We start from the raw sequence: 26,603 nt of genomic DNA, 5'->3' as shown, positions 1-26,603 counted from the left end.
GGGGGGGGGGGGGGGGGGGATCTAATATATACAGCTGAGTAGATATATACTGAAGTTTAGCTTCATGAATTTAAGTATATATAAGACTAAGCATCTCATATACAGCATGCATACATTACACGTGTTGTACGCAATTCAGTCCGTACGTTTCGTATATATACATGTTTCAGTTTTCAAAGTTATATACAGTATACACCGAATCAGGGACAAGCCAGGCTGTGATGCTCCCAAATCCTAATTCAAGCTTCCTTCTTACGAATGACACCTTTTATTTAATTTTTCTTTATGTGGCCGAATAATCAAAGATAATACTAGTAAATAATGAGAGGCAATTATTGATTAGTATCTTTTCTCCTCAAATTGCTAGGTATTTGGTCTGTTGGTAACCAGATTGTATTTTCCGTGTTAAAATGGTACTTTACTAACTTAAAAAATGGTGTACTAACTAATTAGGGTCGCACTAATGCCTAATTAGTTCTTCGTAAAGGCCCAAGACGTGAATTTATCTCCTAATTATAAACGTGAACCAGTCTGAGCGTGAACACTAGAAAAATAAAAAACTGAAGGTTATTCTTTGGTTTGAGTTTTGGCGTTTGCAGTAATATTGTATTTACACTAAAACTGTGTCTATATCAAAGATGTGAATAATACATGTGTACCAGGACACACACACACAAAAATGTGAACTGTTTTCATAATTGTGTGTGTATTTTTTTTCCAAACCGCATAAATTGTGTTGAAACGACACGAGGCTATAACGACGACAACTTAGTTGCTTTTTATCTGCAACGATAGTGTATGTTTGACCTTTTTGTAATAAGTTCCGTTAAACACTTAAATGATAAAGTCTCTTGGGGAAGATAGCATTCCCGTGATGGGGGTTGTAGGGTTTGTATGATTGTGTACAGCCTTTTCATTTCACCTAACCCTATTGTCTATTGACCATTGTGCAAGTGCAAGCTTAAGACAGATCATACTACTCTTCTACCATATATATTTACTAATTTACACGACATTAGCAACCAATTTACACCGCATTAATTAGCAACCAACATACTGTATGTGTATTACTAGACTTTCGAAACTAATATAGATTAATGTTGAATTATGTTTTCTTCCTAAAAATCTGGCATTAGTACATTTGAGGTGAAAAAAAAAAACAGAAAACGTACGTAGTTAATGAACAAAATAAGAATTACGAAAATAAAAAGTAAAAACAATTCTTATAAGTATCACCCATTTTTTGTCTCCGGATATTCTAAATAAATTGATATGTTTGTGTGAGCGGTGAACACATAATAGGCCAAAGAGCACATAATAGGCTTTTGCTTTTTGTATCACAATAGCATAAAATATGCAAAATGGAAGAATCTTTACAATCATTTGTATTCGAATTCAAATAACAATATGATAAAACACCACCAATTGTAAGCCAAGGATAATTAGTGTTGGAACTAATTAATCATTCGTAAGCAAAGAGCACTTCGATGAAAATTAGATTATTAATAAAATATAAAACCCTCAAAACTATCTGAAGAGACACATAGAGTGGCTCCTTGGCATATGATTAAGCTCCTTTAGTTTATCTTCTCGTTTATATATAGGCATTACACATCTTACTTATTACATTCACACACAGCCACATTTTACATTCAACTCTACATGCACATGTTAATGGCGACACGTATCGATATAATCCAAAAGCTTAATGTATATCCGAGACATCAAAACCAAGACCAGAAGAAACTAATCACTCTCTCCAATTTGGACCGTCAATGTCCTTTACTCATGTACTTGGTCTTCTTCTACAAGAACACCACATCTCGTGACTTTGGCTCCGTCTTCTCCGACCTGAAACTCGGGTTGGAGGAGACTTTGTCTGTGTGGTATCCCGCTGCCGGGAGGCTGGCTTTGGACAAAGGTGGCTGCAACCTCAACATCCAGTGTAATGATGGCGGCGCAGTCATAGTGGAGGCGACGGTGACCGGTGTCAAATTGTTGGAGCTTGGTGATTTGACTCAGTACAATGAGTTTTATGAGACGTTGGTTTACAAGCCTTCCTTTGATGGTGATTTCTCTGTGATGCCTCTTGTTGTTGCTCAGGTAAGTTTATCGCAAATATACAGTACGTTTTTTTCTCAAGAACTGTGAACACCTGTAAACATGTTACTATTCTTTGTCAATATGTATATATATATATATATATATATATATATCAATGTTTATATACGTACTTCACTAGATACCAAGTTACCAACACAGCTTTTCATCAATACGACTCATGCATGGCAGGTTAGATTAATTTTTATAAGCACATATATTAATAAGGAATTTTGAGATCATATTCGAATTAGAACGGACAATCTAAGCAAAACGTTTATACGTCAAAGGTAAATAAATATGTATTTAAAAATATAAAATACTTTTACTGTAAATTCAAGTTTTTGGATGTTTGATGTTTCTTAATCCATGTGTATACCAAAAAATGTAAAGCGTCGATATTTCTGTTACTAGTAATAATCAACAAAACATTAAAAACGGGTAGGGTTTTAGTCAGTATTTGATGATGTATATATCGACGTATTATAAATGTAGGTGACAAGATTTGCATGTGGAGGTTACTCAATTGGAATCGGTACAAGCCACTCACTGTTTGATGGAATCTCAGCTTACGACTTTATTCATGCGTGGGCTTTCAACTCTCACATTCACAACAGATCGAATGGTAAGGTTACTAATAAAAAGGATCATTTGGTCATCAAACCGGTTCATGATCGAGGAAATCTACTGTTTAACCGGGACTTGAATCAGAGCCGGGAGGCTCTCCGAGTAACCAATGCTGCAGCCATTGATCATCTGTACCAGCTGATCAAACAGGCGATGATGACCCATAAGGAGCAAAACCGTAATTTTGAGTTACCAGACTCTGGTTTTGTAATCAAAACGTTCGACCTTAATGACGAAGCGATAGAAAGCATGAAGAAGAAATCACTAGAAGGGTTCTTGTGCTCCCCCTTTGAGTTTCTTGCTGCTCATTTGTGGAAGGTAACTTAATTCAAGAATTTTTTTTTTTACGAATTTTTTTTTTTCACTAAATTTTCTTTTGATTATGTGGATCACTAATAAGTTGGTCTTGATTGTTTTTTTCTGCGTTTATGTTAACCCAATTTAGGGTTGCGTTTGAAAATTTTCAAAACATTTTAAGATGAAAATATATATATATATATATATATATATTAATTTTTTTAAATATATATTACAAGAAACATTAATATATTTACTAACCGTATAACTTCGTAGGCAAGAACAAGGGCTTTAGGGTTGAGGAGAGACGCCATGGTATGTTTACAATTCGCGGTAGACATAAGGAAGAGGACGGAGCCATCGCTGCCCGAAGGGTTTTCCGGCAACGCCTACGTGCTTGCCTCGGTGGTTTCCACCACCAAAGAATTACTCGAAGAACTAACGCTCGAGTCAATAGTGAACAAGATCAGAGAAGCGAAGAATTCAATTGACCAAGGCTACATCAACTCTTATATGGAAGCACTTGGAGGTGGTGATCAAAGAAATGACGGAAATCTCCCTCCTCTCAGAGAGCTAACCCTAATCTCCGACTGGACAAAAATGCCATTTCACAATGTTGGCTTTGGCAGCTGCGGCGAGCTGGCGGATAACGTGGCACCACTGTGTCCTCCAGTTCCGCAAGTTGCTTATTTCATGAAGAACCCTAAAGATGCTAAAGGTGTTACTGTGAGGATCGGTTTTGACCCACGAGATGTTAATAATTTTACAAATCATTTTCTTGATTTTTAATATATTAGCTGGTGATAATTAAATTAATTAGTAGTAGTATCTTTGTAATAAGTTGCTTGTGTTAGTAATTTAGTAGTATAGTTTGATGAGGCTCCTCTATATGCATGCGTGTGCGCTAAAAGACACTTTATTGTAATTGGGTTATGATGATGTATTAATCTAATGACATCTCTCAGCTTTGTATTTGTCGTTATCACTTTATTTTCGTGATAGGCTTTGTTTCTTTTTCCTTTTCTTTTTGATAAAAGATTAGTAGGCTTTATTTTTTCCTTCCGGCATTACTGGACATTTCCAATGGTCACCAATGTTAAGTGGTTGACACCTAAGTCAAGGTTAGTAGTGGCCACTTTGAATTTATTTATGGATTTTGGCTCTTACTTAAGTTGCTCAGACCAGTGGGGAAGGAAGAGAGAAGAGACAGAACCAAAGATAATAATAATTGATTGTGTCTGAAAACAAGAGCTAGTAGAACAAAGTTGACAAAGAAAAGGGAAAAAATCAGTTTGGCTCTGTTCCGAGTGAGTTAAACCATCACCCAACCACCTTCCGAGAAATCAGTTGGGCTCTGTTCCTGTTATAATCAATAAAGATTCAGAAATCTCCAAGTGAAAAAAAAGGAGCAAAGTGTAAATGCTTTTATTTTATACCTGTGTCATTAAGGAATTGACTATATCATCTAAGGAGCCAGCATCTGAAGCCATGTGTAAACCTTCCTTTGAATCACAATTTCTAAAAAGTTGAGCCTCAGTCATTGGACCCCAGTTACTGGCATGCTGCTGATTCATCTGTAATGGATGAAAAAAGTCTGTTTGTGCAGCATTCGAGGATCCAAAATCCGTGTTTCTGCAGAAAGATGTCGAACTGGTATCTAGGTTTGGGTTTACAAGCGGACTGGCTGAGTCGCAGAAGGTGGTCCATTCCAAGGTGTCAGGTTTTGAATGAACATTTCTCTGTGGCATGTTGGTTGACAATACAGTGTTTGACCAATGTTCTAGACGCTTGTTGTTGTTGATCTCAAAGTGAGGTGAAAAACCCTGGTTCAACGATGGCGATGATGACTGCGGGTGACCCTCGAGAAGTAAGAGATTATTGGGAGCAACCATTAGAGAGTTCTGTTGTGAGTTAAAGCTTTGATAAGCCTTGTTGATCTGAAGCTCTTCTAGTGGCGGAAGTGGCAACCCTTGAAGTATGTTACCTCCATCATTGTGGTTACGAGGAAACGATGATGAGACTGGTTGGAACATTCCTCCTGCAAGGGAGTTTACACGACCAAGATTCCTATTTGAAGGGTAATGTCTCATCATTGTGGCTCCACCATGGAACTGACCGGATCCAACAGGTATTGCTCGGTGGTGGTAGAAGCCGCCAACTCCTTTGTGAGAAGTCATTTGCATCAAATGTGAGTCAATGGCCACCCTGTTAGCTTGTTGATTGGCTTCATCAGACACCTTCTTCAAGGCAACTCGAAATTTCTAAAACCAAACGACATTTGCAAATGTGTTTAATGGAATCATATTAACAAACTAACACAACAAATCAGAAGAAGAGTCAAAGTCTCACTCTCACCTGAAGGTGGCTCGCAACATTCTCTCTTGTGAGTTTGTCAACATTCATCAGATCAAGAATCTTTTTGGGTACAGCTTCTGCATCATCAAATACTTTTTTAAAATCAGAACATGAAGCTAACTGGAAACTAGAGGTAAAGAGACCAAGAAAGATTACTCTCAACGCCTAAATGATCAACAGCTGCTAAGAATTTGTTGTGTAGCTCATGCGTCCAAAGAACACGAGGTTTCTTTTGAGCCGTTGGATCATCGTTTTCATTCCCTCTTTCTTCCTCTTCCTCCTCTTCATACTGTTCTTTACGTTTTCTGTTGTTGTTGGCTTTATCCGAGTTTCCCGTACCGTTACTCACACTGCTCTTGTTCTTCTTAAGTTTGCTCTTTCTCACTACGTGTTGCCATATGTTCTTGAGCTCCTCAATCCGAACAGGTTTAAGCAGATAATCGCAGGCACCGTGCTTGACTCCTTTCATCACATACTTTGGATCGCTATGCGCAGATAACACTGCAAGAAACAATGATCATATCAAAGATCAAAACTTTCTCATAGGAACTATGAAAACAAGAGGAAAGCTTCGTACTTATGACAGGTAAGTCCATTTCAAGACCAACGAGCTCAAGCAGCTTGAAACCATCCATGTCTGGCATGTCTACATCACTAATAACGAGATCAAACTTGTTCTTGTTCTCCCTCAACATCTCCAATGCGGTTTGGGCCTGGTTCGTTGTTGTAACTGCACATTATAATGTAATTGTAACAATCACCCTCAAAGTCTTAGTTTTTACAGAGCAAGTGACTAATTCTCAAGTTCAACAAACTCAGAAATTTGGAAGTAAGAACCAATCAGTTCTGTGACACATCTGGAGCTATCAAATGTATGACACTTGCCACAAATACTAAGTTTTTACAGAGCAAGAAACTCATTCTCAAATCCAACGAACTCATTTAAAAGAAGTAAGTAAGAAGCAGATGAGCTTCGTGGCACATGTGGAGCAATCAAATTCAAATCTGTAACAAATCCCAAAAGTCTGAGTTTTTACCGAGCAAAAGAGACTGTTACAAATTCAAAGCACTCAAAAGATACTAATGAGCATTGTGACACATGTGAAGCAATACAACCTGAAACATAAAAATATGCAGAGCTTTTTCTTCAACTTTCAAATTGTAAATCTAACTAAATCTGAATTGACTCTTGAAACCCGTCTTTAAAATCATATAATTCGACAGGAAACGAATCTGAGGCTAAATTTTGTAGCTTTTAGTGGATAAACCAAATCAAATTCTAGAAAAAAAAAAAAAAAAGATTTTCAAAGGAGCGTTTATTAAAATTAAACATGCAAATAGTTAAGTAACAAGAAGAGAGAGAGAAGGAAGCAAACCGTGGTATTGGCAGCGATGGAGCAAAGTCTGGAGAATCCGGAGACAAGTCTGGTCATCGTCAACAGCAAGAACTCTCATCCCAATTGGAAACTGGTCCAAGACTTCGATTTCTTGTTCTATAGTCATCGTCATAGATTTGAACTAGAAGAACAACAACAACGTTCGGATTCTTTAATGAGAAGAGAAGATAGAGAACGAGTTTATATAGGCAGAGTAAAGAGGTTTAGTTTGGAGAAGAAAAATATAAGAGGAGGAGCAATGAAGATGTCAAAAGAGAAAATCTAAGCCTATATATGGTTTCTTAAAACTCTCTGATTGATCTTTATGGAATTCTCTTCTTTTTTAGAAACATTTCTGGAATTTTTTTTTTCTTTTCCATTAGAAAACAAAACATGGAGCGTGATTCTCACGCGCCTTTTTCTTCTGGTTTGGTTTCTTTTGACTGTGGGAATAATATTATTTTTAGTTTAGTGATAATTAATTGAAAAGGAAAAGAAGATTAAAGAATTTTTTTAAAAGGATAAAAATGTGAAAGTGTTTATGAAGATGATTCTGTATATCATGTAATTAAGGTTAAAGATATGTTTTTTGATATTGTACTTAGTAAGTTAGTATACAATACAAGGTAGAATATAGAATTTAGTTATTACCATAGTTTCAAACTTTCCTTAATTATATTGCCATGAGGATTGAATTGACAACTAAGTCGAGTAATCATCATCAACGGATATACATTTACCTTAGTTATTTATTATTATTATTATTATTTTCATTTACCTTGGTTATTAGTGCAAACTATGGTAGTATTATAATTTTAAAATATATGTAGAAGATAAAGCAAAGACAGGCTTTAGGGAGAGAGCATGGTGAAGGGTGGTGGGAAGTGCGAGACTCGCGTGAGCGTGCTTCATGGCTTTTCTTTCACCTATCGACTCGTACAGGTTCAGAAAAGATTTTGGGAAACCAAGTTGTATATATATATATCCCCATAACAAACAATCAATAATGGCTAATGCCGATGTTAATCAAACAAAGTCATACTCTTTCTCTCTTTTTTTTTTTTTTTTTAACGTCAGCGCCTACCTAAGACAGACTTTTATAATGTACTCATCATTACTTGGATAGTAAGTACACTCTTCTTACCATATGAGATTTTAGGAAAAATAATGAATTATACGATTTGAGTCACCGGACACTGTGTCGTATGCTCGAATTAAACTTTGAAGTCAACAGAGGAAATTGCTGACACAATATATAGTACTCCTTTTATCTCTAAAAAATATTGATGTTTAGAAACTTTTACACATTTTAAAAAACAATGATTACTGAGTTTAAATATATATATATTTTTATTAAAGATATATTATTTAATTTTAAACCAATAACAATTCAAAATTTTAAATATTTTCAATAATTACTTTTTAAAATTTACAAAACATTAATCTTTGTGGGACAAAAAAATATCCCAAAACATCAATATTTACGAGATAAAGGGAGTAACTTACAATATATTTTTTATATAAATATTTATATCTTAACATTAAACCAAAATTTTATAAATATATACTTATGAATATATAAAGATTAAAATAATAAAACAAAAAGTAAAGAATTTCTCGAAGTTGGGTTCCATCCATATCATCAGCCAAACAAGCTTGGTGGATGCAAAATAAGATCCCAATGATACTTTATCATTTTATTTTGTATGATTTCTTGAATTGACCACAAAGCGTGTTCGTTTCTGTGCCTCTCGTTTTCTATAAAATAGTCTCTTCGAATAGAGAATACGTTTTGGCACTTCTTAACCAAAAATAAAAAATAGTACGATTATGTTTTTTTCCAAGAATATATATCATTTTGTTTCGTTTTCCAAATTAGAACCAAAAGTTTCAGAATTCCAGCTTAAGGTTTACAAGAAATCTCGCAAGATCTAGGATCTAAATGACTTATGAATCTTGCCTAAATTTTTTAGAACCTTTTACAAACCTAAGAAAAAATATTTAGTTTCTGAAGAAAGGCAGTTTTTTTTTTTTTTAATTTTGTAGCTTGTGACAATTATAGTCTCGATAAACCTAGAATAAAAAGAAAACGGAAAAAGTTTTACTTTTTAAAAAGAACATCAACACTTCGATGCAATTCATAGGAAAATAAAAGACAACTCTCTAATATAAATCATTATCATTAAGCCATTTAAATAGCTGCTGATGACATTAGAAAGATTAAAGAAATGAGTTTTCTAGAAGATCCATGTTATACACCAAATCTGTAAAGATTCTACTTCTGAATAAGTTATTGGAAATCACTTGTCATTAGCTACTGTCATTGGCTCATAGTCTCATATATTGTACGCACATGTATAATTATTCACGTTTAAATATGAGAAAGAAGATGTCCTAACAGCAACACTTTGGTGTAATGTTTAATTTAAGAAAATAATTAAAGAGAAAGATGCCCATAAAACTTAATAATAATAAAAGAAGCAAAAAAAATACTAATACTAAATGGAGTAGGAAAATCAAAATGAGCATAAGTTGAGGTAATCTTGTCTCCCACAAGGGCTAACCACACCGGTCACTGATATGCTTCTTGTTCGGATGCTTCCTAATCACTTCCTACTCTATCACTCTTTACTTATTTAGTTATTTCACATTTTAAATTAAACAATGAATTATTTTACTCGTCAACTCTAGATAGCCAGAACATAACAGTTACTATACCATATGGATTTCGTAGATATACTAAAAAAAATCATTATTAAGTAATTATTAACTAACAGTAGCTATGATAGATCGATGGTGATGAATATAATTAGTTCATCATGGACCTTTTGCTCGTGTCATGATCAATATTTGTCATGATCACTTCTAACTTTCTTTCTTTTAGCTCACACTCCGCCAAAATTTGAATTTGGATGATGCCGACTCTATAGAGATTATATATGTTCAGATAATCAGATTTATCAAAATTTATAACCAGAAGGGAGATGTTACCATTTATGGTATTTCACTATTTCTGCTGGTGTTAACTGGTAAGCGTGATCCCATCATACACATTTATTACACAAAGCCTAAGCAATCGTTTCATGGCCAACGTTATAAATTGATTATCTTGAAGACTTTCATATTACAACAGTCTTTCGTGGAGTTATTAATTAAAAATGTGTAATCAATACAATAAAAGTTGAACGTTTCTCACCTGGTGTTGACACCTAAGCTTTTTAAACTCTTCTAAACATGACATATCATTAAAAACTTAATCCAATCAAATTATAACAATTAATACAACTAGGTCTTATGTTCCAATAAAAATCAATCTCCTTTACACGTCACTTTTTCTCCCTCCTCCCAATCAAGGCCGTGCCGCTATGTCAATCCTTCTCAAATCGATGATTGAAGTTGAAGTGAAGAAGAATTTGATCAGAAGAACATAACCAAAAACGTTTCATATGAAAAATCCTTAGGATGTGTTTAAAGTTATGAAGGATCTTGAAAAAAGGGAGCTATAACGAATCGAGATGAAAGGAGGATGGTTGGAGAAATATATTTCATTCTATCTATATTTTATGTGAGGATATCATATTTAGAAAAGTTAGTATGCGTTCCCACCGTGTTTAGTATTTTGATTATTTGGTTGGCGACAATCAGTTGCATCTTTGATCTTAGACAAATATTTGTCTGCAAATTAAAGTGTCAAAGACATTGAAAATGAAAGCTTTGAAAGATTTCTTAAAGATTCTTAGTTATAAAAAGCTTAGTCCGACGATATGATATCTGGCAAGGTTAGATCAAGATACGATCAAGAGGTTTCTTAATGTTATTTGATTATTGATTCCATGTCTCAGTGAGATAATATAAAGTTTGTTGTTATTACTCTAAATATCATGTTTTTAATGTAAAAAATTTAAATGAAATTTCTTTTTAAATCTATGTGCAGACAGTATATTTTTATACATTTTTTTCAAAAAAACAAACAAATAAATACTCTAAAAATCACATGAATCTTGTATATGGAATTTCAGTATAAGGCGTTCATTTCATGTATTGTTCTTCAAAAATGAGAGGCATGTATCTGGTTGATTTAGTTATAGTTTTAAACAATATGATTTATATTACAACTTATATGTATTATTAAAAAAAAAAGTTCTAAAGAAAACCGCGGCGTAGCGTGAGCCAATAGATATTGAGCCAACCAACTGCATATAAAATATACAAAACAACTACATCCACCCGATAGATATTGAGCCAATTTTTCTTGTTTATTCATCCAAGGCCCAAATTGCACGTACAGTTTAAGACAAGCAGTCGGAGGCAGCACCAATGTTTGCAAGCATTATGCAACCAATACTTGAAAGTAACTAAAGCCAATAATTTCTACTTAAACTGATAACAGTATAATCAAAAGCAGTAAAAAACGAAGAAAGAATTCGTGTTTATTTTGCGATGAATGAATTTAGGTTTCGCAACCATTGAATGAGCTCAATCCTATCCTTATTCATCATATATTCATGCAAGAAGAAACAAAGATCCCCATCGATTCCTCTTACTCGCAAAAACTCCCGAATAGCTGTCTGAAAATCATACTTCAAGCTCCTGCAAAGAAAAAAAGATCACAAGCTTCAGTGGTTGCACTTAACTAGCAAATTCCTGCAAGACTAGTTTAGTTAAACACTTCACTCTACATTGTAAATGATTCAAGGAGACTAAGCAGAGAGAGATAAGTACACGAAATTTGGTCCCAAGTAAGGTTGACGAGTGATTTTGTTGCGTCTAAGCTTGTAAAGCTTTCGAATTTCGATACGGTTAGGCCAGACAGAGCAAAGGAACTCAATCTCTTCACTTCCATCAATCTTGGAAATGTCGACAAGCAAGCTAATATGGAGACGGAGATCGTGCCCTGAAGCATCTAAACCTGTTCTTGGAACAGTCAAAAACCCATCAAACATAGTTGCTTCCATTTTGATGTTTTCTTCTTCTCCAAACTTCCCTTTCATCACAATGCATTGCTCACCGGGACTATCCACCACAGAGAATGATTTGAATTCAGTCGCTGGCTGCATTACATAGTTTAACTCAAAAAAAAAAACATCAGCATCTCTTCTCTTCTCATTTGCTTGGATCTTGAACAAAAGTCTAATACTTGATGTACAAATTGAGTCGAATACAGTGTTGATCATGTCTACCCAGATAACAAATCCGAAATCTAAGACTAGCCTAAACATGATCAGATTGCAAGCTAAAAATCCAAACTTTATAAGGTCTGATAGTGATTTTAAAATAAATAAGATGATACCTGATGCGGAGGAGCATAATCGGATTGATACTGGATCTCGTTTCTTATGATTCGAAGGATGTTTGATCGGAAGGGGGATTTGGCTGTCGAGGTGGCGATGTCTCGTGATTGTGGGGTTGGTAACAGAGATTTACATCGAACCCAGGAAACTAGGGTTCTTGAGGTATGAGATGGAGAAATGCGTGATTTTTGAAGAGTACGGAGGAGAAGAGCCATTGAGGTTTTTGTGATGTTCGCCGACGTTAGGGTTCTTCGGAGGGTTCTCTAATTGGGAAAATTGAGTCGAATCGAAAAATTGGGGAGATGTAATTATGGGCCTTTTTTTTGGATGTCCAATAGTCAGTCCTATACAAACACTTTATGGGCTTCTATGTTAAAACATTGTTTGACGAGTTCTTTTTTCCCATTTCTAGTCACGGTTTTAAAATCCAATTCTTGGATACAAAGGAAACTTGTTTACAATGTTTTCACGCCCGGTCCGGTCCGACCGGTTAACCCATGATCCGAAGACTTTACGGGTTCACTTATAGTGCTAATAACCGATAGTAATAAAACCAGTAAAACCTAAAAAAAACCGCTATTAACCCGCGACCCGGTGAACCGGTTGACCCGGCTGGTTAGCAGTTCAAAAAAATCTAAACTTGATTTATGAAAAAAATATAAGGATTCACAATTTAATTATTTTAAAAACTTTTTATTCTTTTATAACTTAGACGGCAACACACATGACTCACGACACACATCTTTTTTTCAACTTCTTTGTCATCTCTCATGCTTTGCGTAAGAACAATTGATTGTTTTTGGAGATGTTTTATTAGTGTTTTTTTGTTTTTTTTATTTGAATTTAAAAGTTTTAATCATTTATTATTATTATTAAACTATGAAACATGATATTCTTTTTTCAATATTTTAAAAAATAATTATTTTATATAAATATATTAAACATATTTTACTCAGTTGACCCGTAGTCGAATCCGGTTGACCCGATGACCCGGTGACCCGGAAGCTAGTCCGGTTCACAATTCTGGTCGGGTTTCAAAACATTGCTTGTTTAAGACCATAAATGTCAGATGTGATTGGATGGTAGTATTGTCTCAGATGTGGTGGACAAGTTGTTACGGCCTGGGTATTAGTCGGGCTGCGTAAAGTCAGCTGGTTGGGTTTGGTTCATGCATGCAAATCTTCACATTCCACGATTTGGTGCGTGTTTGGATCACTCGAGGTTATTAAAAGAAAAAGAAAAAACATAAGAACCAACAGAGAGACACAAACAATGAAACAAATAATATAATGTATACTACTTGTATAGTTTGTATACAAATAACGTTCTTGTGATTAAATGATGTTTTTCTACATACCGCATGACTGGATGCGATCCGTCTTCATTAGTATATCATATGTTATGTTCATCGTACAATACCCACCAGGCCACCACGTAAGTTTTTCGTTTATTTATAGAGTCCGTTAAAATTCACCACCAGGCGAAGTCCAAGGAAGGTGCGACCAAAGCATATATCGATTAAATTCATGAATGGTTTATAATTGAGTTTTAGATTTCTTACATAGACTTTTTCTCCGAAAGACTAATCTTGGATGACGACGGTCGCGGTATGCACTTCACTAGTGGAACAACAAAGAATCCATTAACTAATCACTCGAAATTCATTGCGTGTCAATCAATCAACACGTGTGTAAGGTTAGAGCAAACGCAGCTTATGCATGGATCTTGCAAGACTATGGTCAACACATCATCTGGAATGCTAACTGAAAATCATATATGAGAAAAACAGACAATATATCTAGTAAGGTGAAAATAAATAAACAAAAATTTCTCAAAAATGGTTTCTTAATGCTCTATTTATTTAATCCTAAATCCTTGCTCATGTCATTAACTAAAATAAGAAGTATACAATGCCTAAATCTTTACTCGTGCATGCATTAATTAATTAAAATAAAAGTTGGTTCCCTTTTGGTCATCGGCAGGTGCATGTCTCATGATTACATGGTGTTGAACAGATCATATGTGTGTGTGTGTGTATATATAGAGAGATAGACGGTACTCTTCAATCAATCAAAACAAGACATCACCAAACACACATCTCTTTTGCACTTTCACCATGAATACTTCTCTGTTTTCTTTATTTGTTCCCATCCTCCTTATCGTTTTCATTGCTCTGTTTATGAAATCAAAGAAACCAAAACATGTAAAAGCTCCTAAACCGAGCGGTGCATGGCCCATCATCGGCCACCTTCACCTTCTCGGTGGCAAGGAACAGCTTCTCTACCGAACCTTAGGAAAAATGGCCGACCATTACGGTGCAGCCATGTCGCTACAACTCGGGAGCAGTGAAGCATTTGTTGTGAGCAGTTTTGAGGTGGCTAAAAATTGTTTTACTGTCAACGACAAAGCCTTGGCTTCACGTCCTATGACTGCGGCCGCAAAGCACATGGGCTACAATTTTGCTGTTTTCGGGTTTGCGCCTTATAGCGCTTTCTGGCGAGAGATGCGTAAAATCGCAACCATTGAGCTACTTTCTAACCGGCGGCTTCAGATGCTCAAGCACGTTCGTGTCTCTGAGATCTCAATGGGTAAGTATGAAACTACGTCTACCGTACCAAACGTATATGTATCAATAATTATCCATATTGTTAATTTTGATACGATGCGATATTGTCACATGCAGGTGTGAAAGATTTGTATTCCTTGTGGGTCAAGAACGGTGGTTCAGAACCAGTAATCGTTGATCTAAAGAGCTGGTTAGAGGACATGACACTGAATATGATAGTGAGAATGGTGGCCGGAAAACGATACTTTGGAGGCGCCGGCTCAGAATCCTCGGAGGATACCGAAGAGGCAAGCCAATGCAAAAGGGCCATCTCAAAGTTCTTTCACCTTATCGGTATATTCACTGTGTCCGATGCTTTTCCGGCACTAAGGTGGTTTGATTTGCAAGGACATGAGAAGGAGATGAAGCAAACGGGAAGCGAATTAGATGTGATCCTTGAAAGATGGATTGAAAACCATCGACAAGAAAGAAAAGTTTCAGGAACGAAAGAGAATGATTCAGACTTCATCGACGTTATGTTGTCACTTGCGAAACAAGGCAAACTCTCGCATCTTCAATATGATGCTACTACTAGCATCAAATCTACCTGCCTGGTAAACCTTGAAATACCCAAATCTTTGCTTTGTTTTTTATTTTTGGGATCTTGAATCCTAAAATTACTGTTTGACTATAAATAAATAAATATAAAGTTGGTGATATAAATAAATATATTTGGAGGAATGAAGTGTTTGTATCATATATAACTTTCTTAAAATCATCTAATACAACGATAATATTATCGACGTTATGTTGTCACATATAATCGCGACGAATCATGATTAGATGATATTTTCTTTTTTAATATATGTAATATAATGATAATAAATTGTATAATCAGGCACTGATTCTAGGAGGAAGTGACACTACAGCATCAACTCTTACATGGGCCATTGCTCTTCTTCTTAACAACAAAGAAATGTTAAAGAACGCGCAAGATGAGATAGACCTCCACGTTGGCAGAGACAGGAACGTCGAGGATTCAGACATAAAAAACCTGGTGTATCTTCAAGCTATTATCAAAGAGACATTGAGATTGTATCCAGCTGGTCCACTCTTAGGCCCTCGAGAGGCGATGGAAGATTGCACGGTCGCCGGTTACAACGTTTCTTCCGGCACAAGGCTGATAGTGAATGTATGGAAAATCCAAAGAGATCCGAAAGTTTATGTGGAACCAAACGAGTTTAGACCAGAGAGGTTTATTACAGGAGAAGCAAAAGAGTTTGATGTAAGAGGACAAAACTTTGAGCTGATGCCATTTGGTTCGGGAAGAAGATCATGCCCAGGGTCTTCATTGGCCATGCAAGTGCTTCATCTAGGTCTTGCTCGTTTCCTTCATTCGTTTGAAGTGAAAACTGTTTTGGATATGCCTGTTGATATGAGTGAGAGCCCTGGCTTGACCATTCCTAAAGCCACGCCTCTTGAAGTACTGATCAGCCCACGTCTTAACGAACAGTTTTTTGTGTGATATATAGTACTGTTTCAGAAACATGATGACTTCAATATAGTTTATTGAAGGTTCTTTTTTGATGCATTTTTCCCCGTTTGAATAAAACTTATTTACGTTTGTTTTTTTTTTGTTAAAAGGCATAAAATATATATATATATATGTGTGTGTGTGTGTGTGTGTGTATGCAGTTTTTGAAAGAATCAAATATGTGTATATTATTGGTGAAATTAAGACTTTTTTATTGCCAAAAATATAGTATTTATACAAGACTTTTTTTTTAATAAACATATATAAATATTAATAGTTCAAGATTTAAATTACATTTTTATGATTTATATGACCAAGAAACGAAAAAAAAACGACATAGATTATCTAGATAGTTCACAAAATTCTATAATTTGGTATAAAATCTCATAATTTATAATATTCAATTATTATTGTTAATAGAAATATAAAAATTATAAAAATGGAACGAAAGAAAAAAAATATTATTTACTTGGTGCACTCACTAAGAGGAAACCCCTAACAGAGGGGGACGAAGGAACGAAGCGTTGAACATCCGCCGGACCGGGAGGTTTTCTTCATAATTTCGCAATTAGATGCATTGAGCCGTAAAAGAGATGATGTTTTGCAGAAACCTCTCGGTGAGGCGTAAGAAGAAATCTGGTGGTTTCGTCCCTGTTTATCTCAATATCTACGATCTTACCCCAATAAATGTTTACGGTTATTGTCTTGCTGGCTTGGAATCAGGATCTATCACTCTGGTCTTGAAGGTATTTATTGTTTTTTCTCAATCCTAGGTTTGATACATGAGAAATTATTGGTAATAAAGGATTTGATCCTTTATTACCCACTGACAAGAATATGAGAAAACGTCTTACCTCGATCACAACAATGGGAGACCAACGTTACGCCGACGGCCTACAGCTTTTGTTCTCCACTCGATTCACCTCGTAGGAATTATCTTGATCTATCTTTCCAACTTTTTATTCAGCTAATGTTTATCACAAACCATATTCAAACAAACTGAAGCATTCATTATACAAACGATTTTTTGGTTCAATTAAAAAAAATAAAGATCAATAATCTTTATATGACCAAGAAACAAAAAATAACTAATACTAAATAAAGTAGGAAAATCAAAATGAGCATTAGATGAGGTAATCTTGTCTCCCACAAGGGCTAACCACACCGCTTATCCGCCATGCATAGCAGGGCGGACTTGGGAATTACTATTTTGCCCGTGGGCCAGCCCGTTTGACACCTCTATTCTTATCGCACATACATTCTATTACAAACAAACACACTCTCACAAACTTGTTTAAGACCATAAATAAATGTCAGATGTGATTGGATGGTAGTATTGTCTCAGATGTGGTGGACAAGTTGTTACGCCCTGTGTATTAGTCGGGCTGCGTAAAGTCAGCTGGTTGGGTTTGGTTCATGCATGCAAATCTTCACATTCCACGATTTGATGCGTGTTTGGATCACTCGAGGTTATTAAAAGAAAAAGAAAAAACATGAGAACCACCAGAGAGACACAAACAATGAAACAAATAATACAATGTATACTACTTGTATAGTTGTATACAAATAACGTTCTTGTGATTAAATGATGTTTTTCTACATAACGCACGACTGGTTTACTCGAGGCACGCAGGACACCGGATCCGATCCGTCTTCATTAGTATATGTTATGTTCATCGTACTATACCCACCAGGCCACCACGTAAGTTTTTCGTTTATTTATACACGTTAAAATTCACCACCAGGCGAAGTCCAAGGAAGGTACGACCAAAGCATATATCGATTAAATTCATGAATGGTTTATAATGAGTTTTAGATTTCTTATAATGACTTTTTCTCCGAAAGACGACTAATCTTGGATGACGACGGTCGCGCTACGCACTTCACTAGTGGAGCAACAAAGAATCCATTAACTAATCACTCGGAATTCATTGCGTGTCAATCAATCAACACGTGTGTAAGGTTAGAGCAAACGCAGCTTATGCATAGATCTTGCAAGACTATGGTCAACACATCATCTGGAGAGATAACTGAAAGTCATATATGAGAAAAACAGACAATATGTCTAGTAAGGTGAAAATAAATAAACAACAATTTCTCAAAAATGGTTTCTTAATGCTCTTTTTATTTAATCCTAAATCCTTGCTCATGTCATTAACTAAAATAGGAAATATACAATGTCTAAGTGAGATTATTGGTTTGAGATTTGAGTAGAGTTTTAAAGATTTTAAATATTATGTAATCAAGATTTTGTTAAACTTTAATGTTATTAGTTTGTGATTTGTAAAACGTCATTTAAAATCTTAACAAATTTGGGTTATTGGATTTAGACTTTTATAAAGTCATTAAATGTTTTGTATTATTCAATTAAAACAAAAGAATCTATGATTGTTATTAATGAATTCAATTGTTATGTTATTAGTTCATAATTTTAGACACTTTATCTACAAAATAAAGTTATAGAAAGTATCACAAAAATACATAAATTGTTTGAAGCACTTTCTTTACAAAATCTTAGAAAACTAATCAACAAAACTCTCTAGCAATCTTTAACAATCTTTCACTTATTCACTTTTTATGATTTTGTTGAAATCTTCAATTTTTTTTATAAATTAGCGGGTGTTATTAGATTCTTATTTATAATAATTGAATTAATTAACAATCCTAGATTTTTTTATTTTAATTGAATAACACAAAACTTTTAATGACTTTATAAAAGTCTGAATCCAATAACCCAAATTTGTTAAGATTTAAATTGATTTTTTACAAATCACAACTAATAAGAATAAATTTTAACAGAGTTTAACAAAATCTTAATCTAATAACAACAGATTCTACCTAACATTTAAAATCTTTAAAACTCTATTCATTAAAATAAAAAAGTTGGTGCCCTTTTAGTCATTAGGTGCATGTCTCATGATTAGATGGTGTTGAACAGATCATATGTGTGTGTGTATATATAGAGAGATAGACGATACTCTTCAATCACTCAAAACAAGACATCACCAAACACACATCTCTTTTGCACTTTCACCATGAATACTTCTCTGTTTTCTTTATTTGTTCACATCCTCCTTATCGTTTTCATTGCTCTCTTTATGAAATCAAAGAAACCAAAACATGTAAAAGCTCCTAAACCGAGCGGTGCATGGCCCATCATCGGCCATCTTCACCTTCTCGGTGGCAAGGAGCAGCTTCTCTACCGAACCTTAGGAAAAATGGCCGACCATTACGGTGCAGCCATGTCGCTACAACTCGGGAGCAGTGAAGCATTTGTTGTGAGCAGTTTTGAGGTGGCTAAAAATTGTTTTACTGTCAACGACAAAGCCTTGGCTTCACGTCCTATGACTGCAGCCGCAAAGCACATGGGCTACAATTTTGCTGTTTTCGGGTTTGCGCCTTATAGCGCTTTCTGGCGAGAGATGCGTAAAATCGCAACCATTGAGCTACTTTCTAACCGGCGGCTTCAGATGCTCAAGCACGTTCGTGTTTCTGAGATCTCAATGGGTAAGTATGAAACTACGTCTACCGTACCAAACGTATATGTATCAATAATTATCCATATTGTTAATTTTGATACGATGCGATATTGTCACATGCAGGTGTGAAAGATTTGTATTCCTTGTGGGTCAAGAACGGTGGTTCAGAACCAGTAATCGTTGATCTAAAGCGCTGGTCAGAGGACATGACACAGAACGTGATAGTCAGAATGGTGGCCGGAAAACGATACCTTGGAGGTGCCGTCTCAGAATCCTCGGAGGATGCCGCAGAGGCAAGGCAATGCAAAAGGGCAATCTCAAAGTTCTTTCACCTTATCGGTATATTCACTGTGTCAGATGCTTTTCCGGCACTAAGGTGGTTTGATTTCCAAGGACATGAGAAGGAGATGAAGCAAACAGGAAGCGAATTAGATGTGATCCTTGAAAGATGGACTGAAAACCATCGACAAGAAAGAAAAGTTTCAGGAACGAAAGAGAATGATTCAGACTTCATCGACGTTATGTTGTCACTTGAGGAACAAGGCAAACTCTCGCATCTTCAGTATGATGCTAATACTAGCATCAAATCTACCTGCCTGGTAAACTCTCGCATCTGGTAAAATTACTGTTTGAATATATATATATATATATATATATATTTATATATATATATATATTTATATATATATATATATTTATATTTATAAAGGTGGTGATATAAATAAATATGTTTGGAGGAATCAAGTATTTGTATCATATATAATTTTCTTAAAATCATCTAATACGTTACGCGGCGAATCATGATTAGATGAGATTTTCTTTTTTTTAATCTATGTAATATAATGATAATAAATTGTATAATCAGTCACTGATTCTGGGAGGAAGTGACACTACATCATCAACCCTTACATGGGCCATTGCTCTTCTTCTTAACAACAAAGAAATGTTAAAGAAAGCACAAGATGAGATAGACCTCCACGTTGGCAGAGACAGAAACGTCGAGGATTCAGACATAAATAATCTGGTGTATCTTCAAGCAATTATCAAAGAAACGTTGAGATTGTATCCAGCTGGTCCACTCTTAGGCCCTCGAGAGGCGATGGAAGATTGCACAGTAGCCGGTTACAACGTTTCTTCCGGCACAAGGCTGATAGTGAATGTATGGAAAATCCAAAGAGATCCGAAAGTTTATAAGGAACCAAACGAGTTTAGACCAGAGAGGTTTATTACAGGAGAAGCAAAAGAGTTTGATGTAAGAGGACAAAACTTTGAGCTGATGCCATTTGGTTCGGGAAGAAGATCATGCCCAGGGTCTTCATTGGCCATGCAAGTGCTTCATCTAGGTCTTGCTCGTTTCCTTCATTCGTTTGAAGTGAAAACTGTCTTGGATATGCCTGTTGATATGACTGAGAGCCCTGGCTTGACCATTCCTAAAGCCACGCCTCTTGAAGTACTGATCAGCCCACGTCTTAAAGAACATCTCTTTGTCTGATATATATATATATATATATATATATATTATATATTACAGCTTATTGAATTCAATACAGCTTAGAAGGTCCTTTTTCGATGTGTTATTTATTTTTTGTCCGTTTGAATAAAACTTATTTATTTTGTTGTTTCATAATAAATGGATGCATGCAGTTTTTGAAAGAATAAAATTGTCCTTGTGTTGATATGCTCAGTGCTCACCGTTAAGATAGTTTTTCACACCCGTCGTCGTATATTATTGGTGAAACTAATTAAGATTTGTTTTTTGGCCGAAAAATATACTGTTCCCTTTCAAAATATAAAATATTTTACCTAAAAGCATGTATAATAAGAACTGTCTATTTTGAAAAAGTTTAACATCATAACAATACTGTATAAAATTAAAAAAAGAAAAATTTAAAAAAACCTTTAGAACGTTCTATATTATGAACAGTAACATTTATTTATATAAGATTTTTTTTGTTTTTAATAAACATAATATTTAGAGTCCAAGATTTATATTACATTTTTATGACTGATATGACCAAGAAGAAAAAAACGACATAATTTGGTAAAAAATCTCATAATTTACCATATTTAATTATTATTATAAACAGAGAAATATAAAACTAACAGAAACGAAAAGAAAAAAAGAAAAAAGAAAAAAAACGCTTTGTTGGCGCATTCGCTTTCCCAGGAAAGAGGAAACCGAGGGGGACGAACGAACGAACGAAGCGTTGAACATCCCCGAGGAGGTCTTCTTCACAATTTCGCAATCAAATGCATTGAGGCGGCCGTAAAGAGAGATGATGTTTTGCAGAAACGTCTCGGTGAGGCGTAAGAAGAAATCTGGTGGTTCCGTACCTGTTTATCTCAATGTCTACGATCTTACCCCTATGAACGTTTACGGTTACTGGCTCGGAATCGGAATCTATCACTCTGGTCTTGAAGGTGTCTCTTGCTTTTTCTCTATCCTGGGTTTGATACATGAGAGAGAGATAATTTGGTAGTAATCCTTTTTGGTCAATTTCGTTGGATTGGTTATTTTTTTGGGGAATATATCCTTTTCTGTATTGATGCAATTGGTGTGAATTGTATGGTTTTTGAGAGTAAAAGCTCAGAAAAGATGAAACAGATTTTAACGTTACGGTAGAATGGACCTTTGGTCCTCCTGGAATTGACTTGAAAAGTGTGAAGAAAGACTAATTGTGATATATCTCAATATGATTAGATGATGAGAACATTAGTGTAGAGTTTTCTTTGGTTTGAATATAGGAAAATCTGATATTGAATGTTCCAATGATCAAACAACTCATTGTTTTTGTGAATCCATTGTTTGTGTAGTTCATGGGGTTGAGTATGGATACGGGGCACACGAGAAATCGAGCTCGGGGATTTTTGAAGTGGAGCCAAAGAAGTGTCCTGGTTTCACATTCAGGAAATCAATACTTGTGGGTGAAACAGAGATGAGGGCCAAAGAAGTTAGAACCTTTATGGAGAAATTAGCAGAAGAGTATCAGGGAAACAAATACCATCTCATCACTAGGAACTGCAACCATTTCTGCAACCATGTCTGTTTGAAACTTACTCAGAAATCAATCCCTAGTTGGGTCAACCGTCTTGCTCGATTAGGTATCCCAAACTTCCTCATCACTATAATGAATGTTTTCAGGGGGGAATCAAATAAAGTAATGTACATTGTGTTTCTTATAAAGGTTTCCTATGCAACTGTGTGTTGCCGGCTTGCTTGAACGAGACTAAAGTGAAGCGGGTGGGAAGAGACGGGAAGCTCGTGGAAGGAGAGAATACAAGGAAGAAAAAGAAGAAGTCGAGAAGCCGATCAGGTCCTTTATCCTCTTCTTGTTCTATATCAAGATCAGATAATAATATACCTTCACATAACAGATCGATATCAACGGGTAATCCTCCTCTATTATCTTCTTCTCCATCTTGTCCTGTGGGACAACGAGTTCCTTCTGTTGTTGCGTCCGAAGCTCAAGATCAGAAGCATACATGCGTAAGCGTCAAGACATGATTATATTTTTTTTCATTGTTTGAACAGCTAAATTATATACTTGTTTACGAATGCGAGGGTGCTTGTGCTTTGTTCTCAAGTTTCATATCCCCTCCATTTGGTTTTTTACTTGGTATATAATTTTTCTTCTAGGAGAATCATGAAATATCTGTAAATACTGAAATAGAGTGTATTCAACATTTGTTTCGTTTGTTTTGATGTATTTCTTTTCAAAATTGTACAAATTACGTGTTTGAATATCCATCAAATCGAAGTACGAACTTTTCCTCGTGTTTGCTTTAGTCAAAAGGGAAAAAGTAAAAATTGATGAACAAAAAAATAAAAAAAAAAAAAAAAAAAATTTCTGTCAACAATTAAAAAAATAATTTTATTACAGAACCTGGCTGGAACTCTGGAAGAGGCATTAACCCTAGTTTGACCTTTTTAAAATCACTCACTATAAATTCATATCAAACTATATTCTTCCGCAGCCACAACTAACTCCCCATAGAACTTGAACCCCCTTTGTTCAAAAAAAAAAAAAAAAGAACTTGAACCCTAATTCACCGTTTCTGAGTCATCGCTTCTTTTTTTGTTTGTAGATTTCAGTCTCTTTTGCCTTCGAAACCCCGAAAGTATTGATTTTTATTGTCCTTATCATTCTGTTTTTTTTTTTTTTTTCTATTTGGTAATCGAAACTATTGTCTCTGCCCTTTTGATTCAATACGATTTATAAGTGGATGCTTGTTAGTCTTTAGGCTCTGGTTTTGTTTATTTCTCAGAATTAAAAGTTTTAAAGGTTCTTGTTTTCGATCTGGAAGCGTTATGGAAAAAAATCCCAATGATGACTTTTTATGATAAAAAATGTTAAAAGTAGTGACTGATATCTTGATTATATTTCAGATTCTGAGGGATTTCACCTTTTAATTTTCGTTTTCTTCTTACAATCCGTTGTTTGACATCCATTGTTTGTCAATCTTGTGAGTTTCTTTGTTTGTTGCTTGATTGAAGCATATTGTATACACTGGCTTAGCTGAATCCCAATGATGAATTATATGAAGAAAAGAAAAAATGTTAAAAGTAGTGACTGATTATACCTTGATTACTAATCAATTCTGAGGGATTCATTCAGCTAAGGTTTTTTTATAAGTTCGATCCTTTATGTTATCTTTCTTTTGCTGTGGTGACTGATCGTTAAAAGTAGTGACTGATAGCTTCTGTACAATCTTGTTTCATTCTTGTGGTCATTATGTAAATAATCTACGAGATACTAAACGCAACCTTCTGAAGTGAAGTGCAGTGTACAGAGGTCTCTTCAGTGAAGGAAGTACAATTCCACTGGCGGAAGAGACCTCTATGCACTGCATCTCATCTACAAAAGTTAGCGATTTAGGCAATGTGAGTGCTTTATTTGGCTTCTGTCTTCAGGTTTCAGCACAATGCTCTGTCTTTGGTGTGCTTGAATAAGTTTATAAGATGTAATCTTAGACTCTACTGGTTCCCAATTTCATAGAAGTTTTAGATTAAATGTAAAACACACAGCGACATGAGCTCATTAAACGATCAAACCAACAAAAAAATGCTGGTTCATCAGATAATTTTCTTGATTTTACTACTGCTATCATGTAAATGTACCAATACAACTATTGAAAGCAACACATAATTCCCAATCTGGCTTATTGATCCCATAAAGTGTTTCTTGAACCCGTCCGTGCTACTCACGTTAAGATTTTTGGTGTTGACTTCTGAAAGGTCTACCACGGTAAGTATGTTTAAGTTAAAGGTTTCACAGTAAGTGTGTTTACGTTAAAGGTTTACTACGACCAACTTTTTTCTTCTCTTTCTCTCTAGTCTGCTCTGCTTTGCATAAGAGAGGATGGATCAGAATGATGGTGATGATCTTCTAGCTTCCATCAAAGCAAAGTTAGACTCTTTGTCTTCTCTTTCAACACAGTGTTCAATCTACAAGGTGCCGAATAAGCTCCGCAGACTCAACCATGATGCATATACGCCTCGGCTTGTGTCTTTTGGCCCTTTCCATCGAGGTAAAGAAGAGCTTCAAGCCATGGAAGAGCATAAATACAGGTACTTGCAGAGTTTTATCCCTAGAACAAACTCTAGTCTAGATGACCTTATTAGAGTTGCTAGGACTTGGGAACAAAAAGCTCGCAGTTGTTACGCAGAAAATGTCAAACTTAGCAGCGATGAGTTTGTTGAGATGTTAGTTTTAGATGGTTGCTTCCTGGTTGAACTTCTTTTGAGGTCTCATTATCCTTCACTTAGAGGTGAGAAAGACCGCATATTTGGGAAGTCTATGATGATCACCGACGTGTGTCGTGACATGGTTTTGATAGAAAACCAATTACCCTTTTTCGTGATAAAGGGTTTCTTCCTTCTCTTGTTTATTCATGACCAGAAAAGAACACCATCAATCCTAAGGCTAGCTCAACACCACTTCAGTTGTTGTTTGAGCCACATTGATGACAAGAAGTTTGTTTCAGAGCCAGAGCATTTTGTTGATCTTCTGAGGTCTTGTTTTCTGCCACTGGTTCCATCAAGATTGGAAGAAACCGCACTGATGTACAATGTACCTGAAGCAACAGAGCTTCACACTGCTGGTGTTAGCTTCAAGCCAGCAGAGACCAGCAGTTGTTTACTTGACATTAGCTTTGCTGATGGAGTACTAAAGATTCCTGCCATTTTCATCGATGATCTGTCGGAATCCCTCTGCAGAAACATCATCGTGTTTGAACAATGTTACTGTTCAGATAAGAGCTTCCTCCACTACACCAGGTTGCTTGGTTACTTCATTAAATCCCCTACAGATGCTGCCTTACTCATCCGCAGTGGGATCCTAATGAATAATCTCGGGAATGCAGAAGATGTTTCCAAGTTTTTTAATAGCATATGCAAAGAGGTTATCTATGGTAGAGGATTCTACTTTTCGACTCTCTCTGAGAATCTTCAAGCTTACTGCAGTGCACCATGGAATAGGTGGAAGGCTATTCTGAGACGTGACTACTTTCACAATCCTTGGGCAGTTGCTTCTGTTTTTGCTGCTGTACTTCTTCTCCTTCTCGCTTTCATACAGTCTGTATGCTCTATCTTGGCTCTGTAAGTCTTTTGGACATCATTTGGTCATAAAGCTAAACATTTATCTTTATGAATATATATAATTTGAGCTCTGAGGGATTATTTTCTTGACAAGGAGTGATAGCTTCTGCAGAATCTTGTTTTCTTTCTTTGGAGTGATTTTTTGGCCTGTCTTCAGGGATGCACAACAATACCTCTCTTCTAAGCTAGCTTACTTGATTTCTACTTTATCATCTTTTTTTTTTTTTTTTCTCTTAAGGTGTGGTTGAATAAGATGAAATCTTTGACTTGGTCACACACATTTTTTTTTTCTGGGCAAACGACCAAATATCAAAAAATGAAACAACAACCAATCAAAATGCCAATATATATGTATATATGTATTATTAAATGCCAACCAATCAATGGTTATCTTATAATCC

The 26,603-nt window shown here is 35.4% G+C and overlaps 5 protein-coding genes and 1 pseudogene across 6 annotated transcripts; 4 read left to right on the top strand and 2 right to left on the bottom strand.

Moving 5' to 3' along the window:
* On the top strand, window positions 1,559–3,996 carry LOC104716997 (brassinosteroid-related acyltransferase 1). The gene is made up of 3 exons (XM_010434499.2): window positions 1,559–2,103; window positions 2,596–3,045; window positions 3,301–3,996. Exons 1-3 carry the CDS (start codon window positions 1,663–1,665, stop codon window positions 3,811–3,813), a joined length of 1,404 nt encoding a protein of 467 aa, XP_010432801.1. The 5' UTR covers window positions 1,559–1,662; the 3' UTR covers window positions 3,814–3,996.
* On the bottom strand, window positions 4,225–7,090 carry LOC104716996 (two-component response regulator ARR10-like). Its single transcript, XM_010434498.2, has 6 exons — window positions 6,756–7,090; window positions 5,957–6,109; window positions 5,536–5,880; window positions 5,380–5,456; window positions 4,461–5,285; window positions 4,225–4,384 (listed from the first exon to the last, which is right to left on the bottom strand). The coding sequence occupies exons 1-6, from the start codon at window positions 6,886–6,888 to the stop codon at window positions 4,337–4,339; spliced, it is 1,581 nt and encodes a 526-aa protein (XP_010432800.2). The 5' UTR covers window positions 6,889–7,090; the 3' UTR covers window positions 4,225–4,336.
* On the bottom strand, window positions 10,993–12,354 carry LOC104716995 (uncharacterized protein At2g39795, mitochondrial). Of its 2 annotated transcripts, none has more exons than XM_010434495.2 (3): window positions 12,046–12,354; window positions 11,478–11,824; window positions 10,993–11,345 (listed from the first exon to the last, which is right to left on the bottom strand). In XM_010434495.2, exons 1-3 carry the CDS (start codon window positions 12,259–12,261, stop codon window positions 11,186–11,188), a joined length of 723 nt encoding a protein of 240 aa, XP_010432797.1. In that variant the 5' UTR covers window positions 12,262–12,354; the 3' UTR covers window positions 10,993–11,185. The 2 variants fall into 2 exon arrangements, with proteins under 2 accessions (XP_010432797.1, XP_010432798.1); XM_010434496.2 differs by having other exon boundaries at window positions 11,478–11,806.
* LOC104720023 (cytochrome P450 82C4-like) lies at window positions 14,126–16,116 on the top strand. Its single transcript, XM_010437997.2, has 3 exons — window positions 14,126–14,634; window positions 14,730–15,205; window positions 15,490–16,116. Exons 1-3 carry the CDS (start codon window positions 14,163–14,165, stop codon window positions 16,114–16,116), a joined length of 1,575 nt encoding a protein of 524 aa, XP_010436299.1. The 5' UTR covers window positions 14,126–14,162.
* LOC104716994 (cytochrome P450 82C4-like) lies at window positions 19,120–21,183 on the top strand. The gene is made up of 3 exons (XM_010434494.2): window positions 19,120–19,632; window positions 19,728–20,203; window positions 20,470–21,183. The coding sequence occupies exons 1-3, from the start codon at window positions 19,161–19,163 to the stop codon at window positions 21,094–21,096; spliced, it is 1,575 nt and encodes a 524-aa protein (XP_010432796.1). The 5' UTR covers window positions 19,120–19,160; the 3' UTR covers window positions 21,097–21,183.
* On the top strand, window positions 21,744–26,480 carry LOC104716993 (annotated as a pseudogene).

Source organism: Camelina sativa, chromosome 10 (genome assembly GCF_000633955.1).
Source record: "Camelina sativa cultivar DH55 chromosome 10, Cs, whole genome shotgun sequence".
Taxonomy (NCBI): domain Eukaryota; kingdom Viridiplantae; phylum Streptophyta; class Magnoliopsida; order Brassicales; family Brassicaceae; genus Camelina; species Camelina sativa.
This window is presented reverse-complemented; position numbering and strand designations above follow the sequence as displayed.